The 15,699-nt window shown below is 35.4% G+C and overlaps 1 protein-coding gene across 5 annotated transcripts in view; it reads left to right on the forward strand.

Annotated features, from left to right (window-relative positions):
- The window catches only part of BicD (protein bicaudal D), a 30,442-nt gene extending 14,886 nt beyond the window's left edge, over nucleotides 1-15,556 (forward strand). For 2 of the 5 annotated variants that reach the window (XM_045767855.2, XM_045767853.2), the window contains exons 10-16: nucleotides 1,091-1,191; nucleotides 3,026-3,167; nucleotides 4,167-4,297; nucleotides 4,807-4,924; nucleotides 5,062-5,242; nucleotides 6,790-6,887; nucleotides 11,138-11,831. In XM_045767855.2, coding sequence (XP_045623811.2) covers nucleotides 1,091-1,191; nucleotides 3,026-3,167; nucleotides 4,167-4,297; nucleotides 4,807-4,924; nucleotides 5,062-5,242; nucleotides 6,790-6,887; nucleotides 11,138-11,223 — 857 coding nt within the window. In that variant the 3' untranslated portion in view covers nucleotides 11,224-11,831. Of the gene's footprint in view, nucleotides 1-1,090; nucleotides 1,192-3,025; nucleotides 3,168-4,166; nucleotides 4,298-4,806; nucleotides 4,925-5,061; nucleotides 5,243-6,789; nucleotides 8,657-11,137 lie in introns of those variants that run through there. The other 3 variants (XM_069318628.1, XM_045767854.2, XM_069318629.1) reach the window with 3 other exon arrangements.
- The last annotated feature ends 143 nt before the right edge of the window (nucleotides 15,557-15,699 follow it).

Here is a 15,699-nt window from a genome sequence, read left to right on the forward strand (position 1 = left end):
AAGCTCTCCAAATGTACTCACTAGAAAGGAGACGAGAGATGTCAAATAAAGTACACGTGGAAAATACTGGAGGGCCAGGTACCAACTCCACACATTAAAATATTGTTCACTCTATTATGTTATGTAAGAAAATGCAAAATAGAAGCAGTGGAAAGCAGGGGGTGCCATAGGCACAATCAGAGAACACTGTATAAACATCAGAGGGCCATGGTTGATTAACATCCTCCCAGCGAGTACAGTATAAGAAATATTGCCGGAACAACCGTGGACATCTTCAAGAGAAAACTAGATAGTTTTCTTCAAAAAGTGCCTGACCAACAGGGCTGTGGTGGATACGTGGGCCTGCGGGCCGCTCAAAGCAACAGCCTGTTGGACTAAGCTATCACAAGCCTGGCCTCAGGCTGGGTGTGGTGAGTAGAGCAACTCCCAGAACTCCTTCAAGCAGGTAAGTGTCTTAGACAGATTCTTAGTAAGATAGTAAGACAAGCATGCAGCGAGTCACAACCAGGTCCTAGTGGTGTACCTGCAAACCGTTGGAGAGAGTGTACCCCAGAAATGTCATCAGTGCCTGATGTTATAATGGAAGGGGACTTCTTGCAAACACTAACACCCTCCTCCTCCCCCATCACCCCCCTTCTCACTGGTTTTCATATGCCAACACAACAAGAGTCTTCAATAAAGGTAAGGTACTGTATAGTAAAAAATATGAATAGTATTTTGTATGAAATATATTTTTAAGTTGATATTTTTGGGTGTGTGGAATGGATTAATTCAATTTACATTATTTCTTAGGGGAAAATTCTTTTGGTTTACAAATTTTAAATGTACGAGCTGTCTATTGGAACGAATTAAATTCGTAAACCTAGGGTCCACTGTACTATCATTTTTGGATGACATGCTGGAATCATGGTATAACTGTGACATCATTATTGTTTACTCATTTCCCACTGAATAAGGTGGGGATATATCAGCCCTGAATTAAGGTCATAGATATTAAAATATATTGCACTCGCCCATTGTCATATCATCCACTTGATAGCAACATAAGACAAACTGTCTGTAATATACACGGGCCATTTGTTTATTTTAGGTGGTGAAGAAGATCGTAAACCTTCATCTCCTACTTTGGCTGCAACACATCTTGAGGCTCTCCGTGCCAAACTTCGCACTGATGTCACACTTTCTGATTTTGTAAGTTTTTATCGGTAGAATTTTAGTCAAAGTCCTTTGACAATTTATTATGCATGTAAATTGCTATATATAGCAAAATTGATCTGCATTTAATGTTATTGAGATAGGAGGATTACATAAGGAATAATGTAGGTTTAATTGACTTTCTTAAAATAAAGTTGGGATGTACTGTAGTTAAAGCTGGAATAATAAATTTAAAACGGGAAAGAAAGACATTATTTGAGTTAAAGAATTTGTATTCATTAATAAGGTTTCACAACAGAAGTGATTTGGCCATCCACAAGAATGGTTGATCCTTTGTAGACTGATAGCAAAATCACAAAACACATGGAATCAATGTCTACGTAACCCTGGATAACATGGGTTCAGAACAGGGCGCCCCTGTTCTGAACCTGGCAAAAGTAGATGTAGTTGAGCATACATGATGAATGTGAGTTAGATGGCAGGGTAACTAAGATATAGCATGAAAGAGAAAGATGCATGGAGTGCATCTTTTAGATGAACATAACCTTTTATGACATTCCCTATAAATATGGATCGTGTCAAAAAGCTAATTCACAAACTGGAAAAGTAGACTTGGATTACTTATTATTGATTGCTTTATTGACAAAATGCTGCTAAATATTCACTGTCACACAGGACAGACAATCATATACAAGACAATATCTTGAGGTTATCATGAGATGATTTATTGGCTTAGTGTCCCCGCGGCCCGGTCCTCGACCAGGCCTCCTTTTTGTTACACACCCCCAGGAAGCAGCCCGTAGCAGATGTCTTAACTACTAGGTAACAGGAGCATCACAGTGAAAGAAACTGCCGGGGATTCAACCTGGAACCTCAGGACTACGGATTCTGAGTGCTGTCCATTCAGCTATCAGGCCCCCCTGACAGCTGTCGAAATTGCTGTCTTAAGTCTAAATTGTAGATTGATTAACAGTAAATATATTTCATGAAGTTACACTCTACTACATCAGATAGAATAAATGTTTTAATGTATAAATTTATAAATGAAACTGTTTATTGTTCATACCACACATGATAGGAATAGCTTTACAAGATGTAACTTAAAAAAAGAATGGACAAATCAATTTAGTATAAATTGTTAGGATGTCTTCTACTGTGCCAGATTCCATTAGTTACATAGTTGATTGTACAATAGCCCAGGAGGTGTAAAATCTTTTAGTTTCACATTCAGTAATGTAGTGTAGAAGTGAATGCTTTACTAGTTCATCAGAGTTCACAGGCTGACAATTCTGGTAGGTATTCAGTCTCATTAACTTGTCAGATGTGCTGTTAGTCAAATATGTGCAGCGACATCACATTGACTGATTTGATTACTGTGCTGACCATACAAATGTCTATTTTTACAAAAGTTGTCCTTTTCATGTAAAAACCACGAAAAGTGAACGATATTACAGGAGGAATCTGACATTGCTTAGGTAAAAAATGGGGCAAATTTCATGAATAGTGAGCATCTTCACTACATCTTGCTATTTAGAAGATTATGTATAGTGAAGATTGTTTACTGTAAGGCTCTTCACTACCACATTATTGTGAATTTTGAAGTTTCCCAAAATACTAAATTTTGTTTGAACGGCCTCCACAGTCCCCAGTGGCTGCAACACGCCTACTTGCGGTGTGACTGCTTCATGAAGGCCCTTCACTATCATGTAAAGTTTAGTGGAGTCCCATACAAAGGTATCTGAACACATACCACACTTTTTTTTTTTTAATTGATATGTAAGTACAAGTGAGGTTTTGGGGTTGCTATGGTTGATATTAATATAATTAAACAATGATGTTGAGCTTTCTCAAAACTGAATAAATCTTTCAGGTGGATAACAGTGACCCAGTTGCAGTTCGTGAGATTGTGGACACCATAGTTGACCAGATCCGACATCTTAAGAAATCTGTAGAGCATACAATAGAGCTAAGCAAGGAAAAGGGACTTGCAAGGGAGTCGTCATCTTCTGAAAGTAAGTTAGTATAAGGAGTCATCACCTTCTGAAAGTAAGTTAAATTGTGTAGCATCCTGGATAACTCCTCAAACTTCCTGAAGGCAGTCATGATGTTTGCTAGCTTTGCACAAGCTATAGATGTTATCCAATTTATATGGGCTTTTGGGGGACAGATTTAGTGTGATGTCAATTCATAGGGCTTTCTTTTTTGTTGACTACCTGGAGTTGCTTCCCTCATGGGTGGCAGACTACCTCAGGTCTTCCTTCCCCAGCCTCTTACTTGGAGGATTGATCTCTAGCCCACACTCTGGGCCATTACTGCATCCATCCAAGTCATCCCAGTAGAATCTTGTACAGTAGTTGTCTTCAGTTATTATTTTCATATAATATTTGCATTATTAGCAGATTTTGTCATGCATGACTTCCTTCTGGTGGGTCATAGTGCATAAAGTCTTAATCAGACTCTATTGGATGTTGTTTGATATTTGTTTTTGAAATTTATATGTACACCACATATTTAATAAAGATAGCTAGCAACAGAACACTGCTAACACTTCAACTTCTATGTATGACTATAACATACATTGGAGCCAGATCATTTAGGCGATACTTTGTATAATTTTCTAAATTGAGTGTTGCAAGGTAATAAGTGTTATTGCTCATGATTTTAGGCCACATAGCTTATAGTTTCATCATGTGTACCAGGAGGGAGTAATGAGTGACCTAACCTGATACTTTAAATCTGAAGTGTTTGGGAAAGGGATACAATTTTGGAGATTCAGTAAACACCATAATTTGTTTTTATAGCGTATGTTAGGAAATGCAGGTAAAATACTTGACTACTCCAGAAGATACATTATTTGCGTACTTTAGGTAGGGAAAGTTGAAAACAATGAATATGTATAAATATTCAGAAATGCTTTATTTGAAATAATTTTTTTAAGCAAGAAGTTTTGTTTGTTCCTGTAATACATAAAATGACCTTTTAACAACACAAAATTTCACGTCTATTTGTAGGTGGACTAAGTGAGAGCGAGGTGCAGGAGTTGCAAGAACAGGTGATCAAACTCAAATCTCTCCTCTCCACAAAGAGAGAGCAAATCGCTACCCTTCGTACTGTCTTGAAGGCAAATAAGAACACTGCCGAGGTAATATTCCTGATTTAATCTACCGTATTGAAATAAAGGATAATTTATTTGTAATTAAAATTTTAAATTGCGTATTGGGAATGTTAGGTTTTAACGTCCCTGCCTCCTTCAGTGATAGGCCTATTGTGATATCCATGTTCATCTGCTCATTTTCTATGCTGTATACTTAGAGACAGACCTTTCTAGAGTGTATTCTGTATACACACACTTAGGAATTGTACCAGTCAGTGTAGTTACTGTATGTAGGGTTACCCCCTCTGTTTATGTATGTATGGTCAGGTAGTGGCACTCATGTTTTGTGAAAATGCCTAAATAATGTGAATTATTTTTATTCATATAATATAGCATTGCTTTATATTATATTTATATACTTAAAGTAGGTTAAAGAAGCTATTAGTGATGTATTTTGTATCCAAAATAAATTAAATTTTTCTGGAGCTTATAATAGTTTCTATACTGATTTTTTTAAACTATGATTTAATTGTATAACAAAAATCACAACTCCTCAGGTTGCTTTGGCCAATCTAAAATCCAAATATGAGACAGAGAAGAGTATAGTTTCTGAAACGATGATGAAACTACGTAACGAACTTCGACTTCTGAAGGAGGATGCTGCCACATTCTCCAGTGAGTACACATAAACATTGCATATAGAAGACATAGGATGGTGATTCACAGAACATTGCACAACTTGAATTATAACTCATACATGTTGTATAAATGCAAAATATATGTTTGAATTTATGCATTACTTTGTTGAACAGGTCTGCGTGCTATGTTTGCTGCTCGATGTGAGGAATATGTAACTCAGCTGGATGAAGTACAACGGCAACTAGTGGCTGCAGAAGAGGAGAAGAAAACCCTTAACTCACTCTTACGAATGGCTATTCAACAAAAATTAGCTCTTACACAAAGATTGGAGGATATGGAGTGCGACCGTGAAAGGTTGTTATCTAAAGTCTTGTCATTCTGTTTATGCAGTGCAACTGCTATTATCCAGACCAATTAGTACCTCTGAATGTCCAAATAACTGAAAATCTAGGAATTTGAGAAAAGACCATGTAACATCATTAGGGCTAGGTCATGCTGGCTGTGAGAGGGCTTCAGACATTGCCTCACGAACTCCTACCTTGAGGTTACCTTGAGGTGCTTCTGGGGCTTAGTGTCCCCGCGGCCCGGTCGCCGACCAGGCCTCCTATTAAACTCTGCTTAATTCTTCCCAGCATTTTTTATTCTTTTGTTAGTAAGCATTCTATTTCTCAGATCTTTCACTTGAAGGGGAGATAGCATAAAGGTGAGTTTATTTGGCCAAGAAAATAAAGCAGACATTGCTTTGCAGATAACATTTTCCTATCACTGTAACACTTCCTCAATTATTATGATGCAAATTTGCCAATATAGTTTTGCTCCTGTCATTATAAACCTTTATTTATGCCTACTTTATAATAAATTAGTGTCAATATGAAGAGCCAGGATGTGGCTGGGTGGGTGGCCATCATTCATCAGCCAGCCAGCCAGCTAGTTCTTCAACATGTGATATATTTTTTGCATACACATAATATTTACATGTTTGATTCTTGAGTGTAGCAATTAAATAAGGAGTAATGTAAGTGCTATACTCCTTAATATAATTGGCAGAAGATGGCAATCAATATTTCTCCCATACAGTATTTTAACTTTGTTTATGGTGAGATAGCATGGATAAATTTCTTTGGCCAAGAAAGATATGAAATATCTTAATTTCCTAGTCAATGACATTTTATGATAGTTTGTAAGTTACAATCAAAAAACTCCCTCGCTTACCAAGTATGATGCAGATTTGCTGTTTTATATATATATACTTGATCAGGTATCCTTTGGAGGTGTTTATTGAGTTCTCTTTTGAACACTGTGAGGGATTGGCCAGTTATGCCCCTTATGTGTAGTGGAAGCGTGTTGAACAGTCTCAGGCCTCTGATGTTGATAAAGAGTTCTCCGAGTACCTTTTGCACATCTGCAATAGATGGTTATCTTGTGGCAATGATCATTTGCCTTGTTACCCCTGGGCACCAAATTTTCTTAAAGCAATTGCTTATTTTGTTGTGCTTGAGTGTTTTCTTTTCCCTCAGTTTTGGACTTTTCTCTGATCTGAAAGGCTCCCTTATTTTGTAGAGAGCCAGATTCTGGTGCTGGCTTGAGGTAGGCAAGGATGGGTCTCAGTGTGCTGTTGCATCTCCTTGAGGCATGGCAGCACCTGCTCAGGGAGCTTTTGATAGGCCCACCAGAAAAGTACATTTCATTACATTCAGTGCATGGTTTGTATTTTTTAGATAATGCTTATTGTTGTCTTTATCTTATGATGTAACCTGTGAAAGAGATTACTGTTGATGTGCATTACTTGTTCTTGCATTGATTGAGGAATCAACAAATGGTAAAATATTAAATATATTTAATGTACTTTATTAAGGTATACTACAATACTGTAATATTTAAGTATATTTATGATTTGACAGGTTCAACATGAGGAAACACACTGGCAGCCGTGGTAGGGCTCATGGGTCCCGCTTCAACAACCAACCTCACAGTTCACCCTCTCAACATCATTACCAACGTAGGGATAATTATTAAGAATATATGTTGGATTGTAAGAGATAGGAAGTGAAAACTTTGAGCTGGTGATCTTGAGACTGTGTTTAAGAATGTATCAAAAGAGCAGGATACAAAAGACAAATATATTTAAATGAGACATTTAATTTTCCAAATATTTCTTGACTGTGTTTCTGGTGCTTGACTGTAGAGCATCCAGATTTCTGTTTTCCCTCAGTGCTTCAGGTTTTGGGCTCCGTGGATGTATATTGAATCTCCTGACGTAGCCTGAGGCAAGCTTAGCGTTAATGATAAAGCTGAAACGAGCCGTTATGCAATGTATAGTTTTGCTGAGCTTGCTTCTTGTTACTTTTCCTTCTCTCCCTCATTATAGGTGGCATTAAATTATGACAGGAAGATTGCAGTTTTTTGTGAATTATTAACACACCCATGAATTTAAAGGTTCTGCTTTCCTATAGGGATCAATCGAAACACTTAACTCTGAACCACTGGAGTGGTTTTGGAGTGGGAGGATTATTAATCGGTATAAGAACAACAATGCAAGAGGAGGAACATATTTATTTCAATTTTTCTAGGGTACAGAAATTAACATTCGTGCAATGTTCAGCAGACTTGTGTAGGCTTTTAATGGGCTCATTTTTATTGGTTTAGGTTTTGTTTTAATATATTCTTTCTGATGTATATTTTATAATTTGTCACTTGTGTTATAATGAATTTAATTATTTATATTTAATAGAGAAGCATCCAAACATTAAGTACACTCTGGTTAATGAATGCTTATGTCAGGATATTGTACATCGTTTCACATCGTCCATGTTTTCAAGTTTGCAACCAATTGTGTAAATGATACCTGATAGTTTTTAAGGCTCAAAATTATAATTATTAATAAAAATGGAATTTATGATATACTATATTTTCATCTGGGCTTAACATGCATTGTAATTTTCTTAATTGGAAACTTGTTTTAATTTTTTATCTAGTATGAAATCTCATTGCTTTTTACTGTAAAGATAGGTTTGCTTCACTTGTCCATGAAGTAACCTCATGGATTCATCTACAAAGCGATAGGAAATAGCTTTATGATATTCTTTAGTTTAGGTGGTATGGTTTGATATAAACAGCTGGTATCGGTGTGGGGGTTCATGTAAAAAGCAATAATTTATCTTCAAAATACAACTGGTCATGGAACACCTTGATACAGTTATGTCTTTACTGTATTTTCATAGCTCCCAGATAAACTATCTTTGTATATCAAGCCAAAACTGAAGTTTAATATAAGCAATCTTTGTTTTTTAGATTGTCGTAGTTGTCAGGTCACTCTTCGTGAGATCTCTTCATTGGGTTATTGAGACAAGCCACCAATGTAAAGTTTTTAAATAGAAATTCCAGAACATCAATGTCATTTTGTATTTCTAGTTACTTGCCTAGTGTCTTCATGTTTTATATTGTCTCATTTTAATAACATGCTTAATTTTGTTATATTTTATGATATATGAATAAGATAAAGTCCTGTGGTTTGTGTGTTATTTTATTGAGAATGTATGAATATTGTTAATTTTCTTTGTTGGTATCTAATGTAAGCTGTATCCACTTGTACCTCTACTTGTAAGTGGGTTAAAGCTTGGCAGATTATATTTATCATGGATGGCATCTATGTTGATATTACATGAAAATGGATCACAACAAAGGGAAATATTCATCAGTTATGATCTTTGGATATCATCATATCATGGAAATTATCTGTAAAAGTTGTTAATAAATTATATATTTTATTATAGTTGTCTGTAGAATCTCAAATGGATTATGGATCATTATACTGACTATAGCCTATTAGTCTTTTGCTCTGTCAAGGATGGCTCGTGTAAGACGATACTCGTAACCAAACTTGATCTCGGCACATCTCTAGATACATACACCTTCATGTACCTACACACCTGGTCACTGACAACATTTTGGCTTGCCTTTAGCAAATGCCCCTTTTATGTGTGTGTATATACACACACACACACACTCATACCGCTTTTAATTACATGGATGGCGAAATACTAAAGAAACTGTTCATGACTTTTGTGATAAAATTGGAATATACAGAAGTTGTATGGTGTCCATATCTCAAGAAGCACATCCATAAACTGGAAAAGATGCAAAGGCATGCTACAAAATGTCTTCCAAACCTGAAAAAATTAGTTATTTAATGCCTCTAGTCTCTCAGAATACTGTACATCAAAGCTAGAAGATAGAAGAAAGGTTCAATATGATCACCACTTACAAAATTATAATGGGAATTTACCAAATTGACAAAGGGGAATTCCTGGAACTGGCAACATCAAGAACAAGAAGACATTGATTCAAGCTAAGGAAACAAAGGTGCCAAAAAATATTATAAAAGTTTTCTTTTGCAAACAGAGTAGCAGACAGTTGGAACAACTTGAGTGAGAAAGTAGTCAAGGCCATAACCGTCGGTAGTTTCAAAGCGTTGTATGACAGTACTGGGAAGACCGGATACCATGAGTGTTGCTTTCGTCCTGTAACTACACTCTGGTAATTACACACACACACACACACACACACACACACACACGATCTCATGCGAAGGCGTGAGCATGCAGCCTAGAAGACATTGTAGACATTGTGTACCCTGTAGACATTGGTATGCACTCGATTCTACCATACAGTCTTGTACTAAATTGTACTTGCCAGTACTTACCCACAGATTCTCTAATGTACATTCTACCTCACACATACAGTCCCTCTTCGTACTTCCTGCATATTCTTCTCTCAGTTGCTGTTACACGAGTGACTTATGGAAGGCCTCTATATAGATGTTTCTCTTTGTATAATAATTAAGGTGGAGAAGTGCAGCGATAAAGGTGGACAATGTGATGACAATGTACAGTAAATGTCTAGGCAGAAGAAATTCACATTAAAATCAGGTGTCTACTGCTCATACAATGTACTTAGTGTCTTTAAAATGAGGGAATACATTTTAAGATGTAACTGTTTATCCCATTGATTAAAGATGGTGTTTTGTTTATCACTTTGCTACTTCTTATAATGTAGTAGATTTATATTGTGGGCTATTTTAAGAAATTGGCAACACAATTTTTCATCAATTTGTGTATCCTGAAATTTGCTTTACATACACACACACACTTAAATTTACAAGTCTTTGGTCACATGCAATTTGAATGTATGTAACAGGTTGTATTTCACATTTACATTAATTCACTTCTACTTTCGTAGAAGAATACCAATGCCATCCAGTAGAATATAACATTTTGGATAAGTAAGGAAAAAATTGTTGGACCGTCATTGCTCGTGATCCACAGTATGGAGAAAAAAAACTATATATGAAAAGCTGCCCTGAGTGAGCAGTGTGGACAAAGCCAAGGCAGTTAATAAAAATAATAATTTTTTATGTACTATTTTTATTACTACTACTATTATTATTATTATTATTATGGTTAGTGTAACTTTTAAGTTAACTGGGCCATGGAACCACTGAGGTGGGTCATGGTATATGACAGTTATGTTCATGTCGCTAACTATACACAGCATGGCATAACTGTGTCAGTTCTTGCGGTAGCATTGTTAACTTGTGGCAGGTTAACCATAAGTGACAAGTCAAATAAAAAATAACTTTTTGGGGGCTAGATGCTAGTGAGAGGTTGACTTTAGTTATTACTGTACTTCCATCATCCTGGCTTCTATATTTATTCTTGATCTTAGTTTTGTAATTCATAAAATTTGCACTGCCACAGTCTTGAACATTTGAACTCTTTCTTGTTGCCGATTCCTCTTTATTCTGATGGAGTTTGTTGCTAGAATAGCAACAAACTGGTTGTTATTCTGGTTAGCATCGTTTTCACATTTGAACATCCAATGGCATATGGTTCTTCCTACATGTGGCTCAGTTCACCTGGAAAAGAACCATTGCCAAAATTGTGTGCATGTGCATCAGGAAAATTGAAACGCTGGCATGGTAACGCTCTATTTGCTTCTCTTTTGAGTTGATTTGATCAGAATGATTGAAGTAGATGGTAACTTCTATAACTTTGCTTACATATGATGCCTACAAATGCTAGCCAGCAAAGGTGTCTACTTATGATTAAAGTATACAGCATTTTACTTGGGTGGCATGTTTGAAATACCCTTTTTTTTTGGGGGGGGGCAGTGCAAGTATACTTCCTGAATACATAATATGCATTTAGCTTTATTAAGTTTGGCTGGATAAAAAAATGCATTCATCCTCAGCAGGAGAAAGAAAAAGGAGTGGACGGCCGACACGTGTTGGCTCTCCAATGTATGACGAAGCCAAGGCAAGTTTCAGCAGAAGATAATTTGAATTCTTTCAGGTATGATAATTTATAGTTCAATTAACTTTTATCAACTGTACTATATAATTATTGAGTAGATCTAAACCATTTTGTAAAATGCATCGTCATCTTCAGAAAGTGGATAAACAGTGATATTGGGAGTTATCTGAAGTGCAGCAGAGTACTAGACAGCATGCTTCAGTGATTATACATGCTCTGCAATGTATTGTGGCTCATACATAGTATCATATGGCACAGTATTCATACTGAAGTGCATCATATTTGGTATACATCATATTTTGGCACACGTTCGATGTACATCCTATTGTTGCACATTTGATGGTGTACATTTAATGGTACATGTATGGTGTGTTGTATTGTTATTCAGCATTGTCCATAATGGTAAATTTATGGTGTAAAATATAAAGGTTAAAATAGATATATTTTATTTATGGAGAGAGTATGGCTTCTGACTTGTAATTGATAAATATTCTGAGATTATTTCTTTGTCTACTCAAAGTGGTCTTCTTCACTTTACATTAAATGCAAGTCTACTCATAAAAGCTTACCTTAGGGAAATTGATCTGCAAAAAAAAAAAAAAATAGTTTATATAGTCTTTTTATCATTTGGGTACATGCAGTATTTTTAATAAAATACCAATGTTATTTTCATGTTGGTCTTTTTATCTGCTATTCTTGTCAGATTTTATATAATGTTTCACTTGTTTTTTTAAGTGAATATGTAATTGTACATATTCACATGTAATTTTTTTTATTGAATTTGTTTGTGTGTTCAGTGTAGTTTTCCATTTATTGTCATCTGCATATCAGTGAAATTTGATATATGTATATTATGTAGCCATTATTTTTAAGTACTTTTTAATTTAATGCAGATTTTTGGATGAAAAAATAATTTGAAATGGCCAATATTTGGCCGGGCCATCTTGTGACCATCATTACTCTATTTTTGTTTCATATCTTCCTTCACGCGTTTGTCTTCAGTGTGTCTAGAATGTGGGAACAGTCGCACCATATCATGTTGTCCCAAAAATATATGGCTGCTTTGAATTGCAGCTGTGTTGTATTGTGTTTTGAAACTAAGAGTATACTTTACGAGTTGAATGTAGAAGTGAATGGTCTCGAAACAAATACATGTGTTGAAAAAGCAATCCATTTCCAAATGATAATTTACATATTTTCAGCTCTTCACGAGAATTCATACACATTCTAAACAGAAATGTGGAAAGAGTCTTAAGTTTAACAATGTTTTAAAATTGAACGTGTGTGTCTGGGGGCATCTGTCTGTCTGTCTGTGTCTGTCTATTTGTGTGTGTTGTTTTAAAATTGAACGTGTGTGTCTGGGGGCGTCTATCTGTCTGTCTGTGTCTTGTCTATTTGTGTGTGTGCGTGTGTGCATGCATTATCAGAGTAGTAAAGTTTGGAAGTGTTCTGCTTGATTGCACTTGGTTGTACATCATGTTCTGTTGAGCTGTCCTGTCCAGCAGTTTATTTAGACAAGAATATGTATTATAATACCTGGTTGTAACTTATCTGTCCATATATCAGAACTCACAACTAAGAAAAATATGAATAATTAATCTTTTAACATAACTAGGGGGTTAATTCAAAAGTGAATTAAGATTTGTGTAGAAGTAGTAAATTGAAAGTCCTAGCGATACTGTAAGAAATGGATTTCTTACAATGCGGGTTCTGGAACTCTGCAAAACTGTTTGATACCAAAGTGGTTGTGAACTGTACAGTGATGTGTCTTAACAGGTCCATGGTTTTTAAAAAGCTTAAACATATATACACACACACACACACTGCTACGTAATCCATACAGTCTTTGCTGAAGACTTAAGTTTATGCTTTTGTTTGTTCTCGTATAACCTCAAGTTGTCTTGGCTCTTTCCATGATGGATGCATCATTGCACATGAGAGACCCATCAGGAAGGCACAGTTTTCCAGGTTGAAAATATATTAGGTGTGTTTCTCCTTTGGCTCTGTGAAAGGAAACCAGTGTCTGTTTGACTTTTTTAAGAGGTCTATTATTTGGATCTGAAACATATTTACAACAACCCTTATTTACTAATCTTTACCTACTAGTAATAGCATTTTGCAATTGAGAACCAATCTCTTTCTTTGTAGAAACCAAAGATGCAAGTTTTCTGTATACTAATGACTTGCAATATAATTGAATAGCATTAACTCCAAAGTGCCAGGTTGCAATATGATGTGTTAAACTGGTGTTTTGTTGTAGCTATGTCTCCCACAGAGACACACATTGTCATAAGCAGCATTCAAAATATTTGTGCATTAAATGTGTTTTTTAGTATATGAGCCACATAGGCTGGTAAGTTTAAATTTAAATTTTAATTGAAGGTGTATTTTACGTGTTTAATTCTGACATGTTAACCTCAGTGCATCTGTTATACTAATGTAATATGACTGAATTTTTATCAGTAGCTGCTAATAGATTTTACCCTTGTTATCATGACCCCTGGTTGGAGTAAAGATTGTAGTTCATATTTGAGTTTCTCAAGCTTTGTTCACATTTCATTCCCGGTGGCTCCTGTCTGCTTGGAATCCAAGTTGTTTTAGACTTTAGGAGATCTTGTTCATAGCTTTTTCTATTGAAATGCATATCCTTAATTTTGTAATCATTTGGTAAATGGTTCAGCTAACTTATTTTTACTGTCCTAATTTATTAACTTTAAGAACATTGAAATAATAATATTTAGCATTGTGTGGCTATATTCAAGTAATGTGTTCAGGATATGGCAGATTTAAAAAATATTTTATGGTTTGTACAGCTAGCAAGAACGGTGCGCATAGTTTTGTTTGTGTACATGTCTGGCAACCAGTTATGGGCCTTGCTAGGTGTGAGACTTTGAGAGGTACAGTGAAAGCTTTTAGTGGGAGATCAATTATTAGTCAATTTCTTCTACAGTAATTGTAATGAATTAAAATGTTTGTGTTTTTTATCTTCAGCTAAAAATTACTTTTATGGAGTAGTGGATTGGTCTGTAGGAGTGTGCCTTACATTTTATAGGCACTCAAGTTTTGAGGCAAAAAATGCTGATTGGCGTTTTAAAGTCTCTTCTGGCAAAACATAATTTTTTTTTTTAAACGTTGAAGTAACTATTAAAATATTTGTATTATATTTTCATGATTACTATTAAACATAAATTAATGAGACTATAGTCATACTGTTTCACTGTAACTGTCATGCAGGAAGACTATTGCTGGTGAGTCAAGTGAACTGCCTTACAATATTCACTGAGGAACTAGTGTTAGCATTGTGCTTAAAACCCCCAACCATAATCTCTCTCTGCCTTTGATGTTACAGTTTAGCAGCAGCACCACCACCTCCTTAACACATCTTTCTTAACCACTTGACACCTGAGGAAGGACATTAGGCAGGACATCCTTACCTCTCTCTCCCCCCCAGTCTCTGGCAAGGTTTGAATTGAAGTGAATTTAATCCTTACGTTGCTCCAATCTCCATTTTTTTTTATGTAAACGACGATACAAAACTTTAAATAGCCAAGCCATGCAATGGTCTAAAGTATGCAGTAGGCCTTGTATAGGAATGGTTCCATTGACAGGTCTTGGAAAAGGAGAGAGGTGGCAGCATGTTTTGCACATTTTCACAGGTGATCAGTGGTTGAGTTGTTTGCAGACTCTAGTGTGGATTGGTATCATTTATGTGTGGTTATTGCAGTATTGTATGCCAACTCATCTTTTTTATATTGTTTTCTATAAAAACTATAAGGAGTAAAAATTAACTTTTTAAAAAATACACTTCATAATATGAAAAGAACACTTTACAATGTTCTGTATTAAGATGATAATGAAAATTTCTGGAATAGGAAATTTGTAGACAAAATTCAATATTAATAAATTGATATTTTGCTGGAAAACATAATAAATACACTATCATTACATTATCCTTGAGGTATATTGTCCATGATCTTTATTACCTGGTTGGATCACATACTGAATGTGTAGTATTATTGAATGTCCTAAAGTTAAAATAATTTAGAATGATCATTCCGGTGTTTAAGAAAAGATATTAGGGTAAATTATATCAATTGATCCCTCTTTCATAAATATAGTTTTTCAGATTATAGTTTATTCAGATTCCTATTTCATGAATGTCAGAATGATAAGAACTTTTGTAAGTAGAATACTCTTGTAAAGTGCCCCTGGGTCTGTATTTCACAGTTATACGTGTGCACAGAAATGGTCGCTGCGGCATCCACAGTATTTTTACTTTTGTATCTGTACTTCTTCACCGAGGACTGTAAACTTATTTGTACAATAGGATCCTATTTACAATAAAACTGAAAATTTATTCTACTGTATTAAAGATTCCCTATGAACTTTTATAGTGGAAAGCCGTGGAAAGAAATTTGGCCAGACAAGCTATCTCTAAAACCTATAAAATATGAAGCAGTGATTTTGTAAGATGTTAAATTTCAAGACATAGTTGATGCA

The sequence above is a fragment of the Procambarus clarkii genome, chromosome 91 (genome assembly GCF_040958095.1).
Source record: "Procambarus clarkii isolate CNS0578487 chromosome 91, FALCON_Pclarkii_2.0, whole genome shotgun sequence".
In the NCBI taxonomy this organism is placed as follows: domain Eukaryota; kingdom Metazoa; phylum Arthropoda; class Malacostraca; order Decapoda; family Cambaridae; genus Procambarus; species Procambarus clarkii.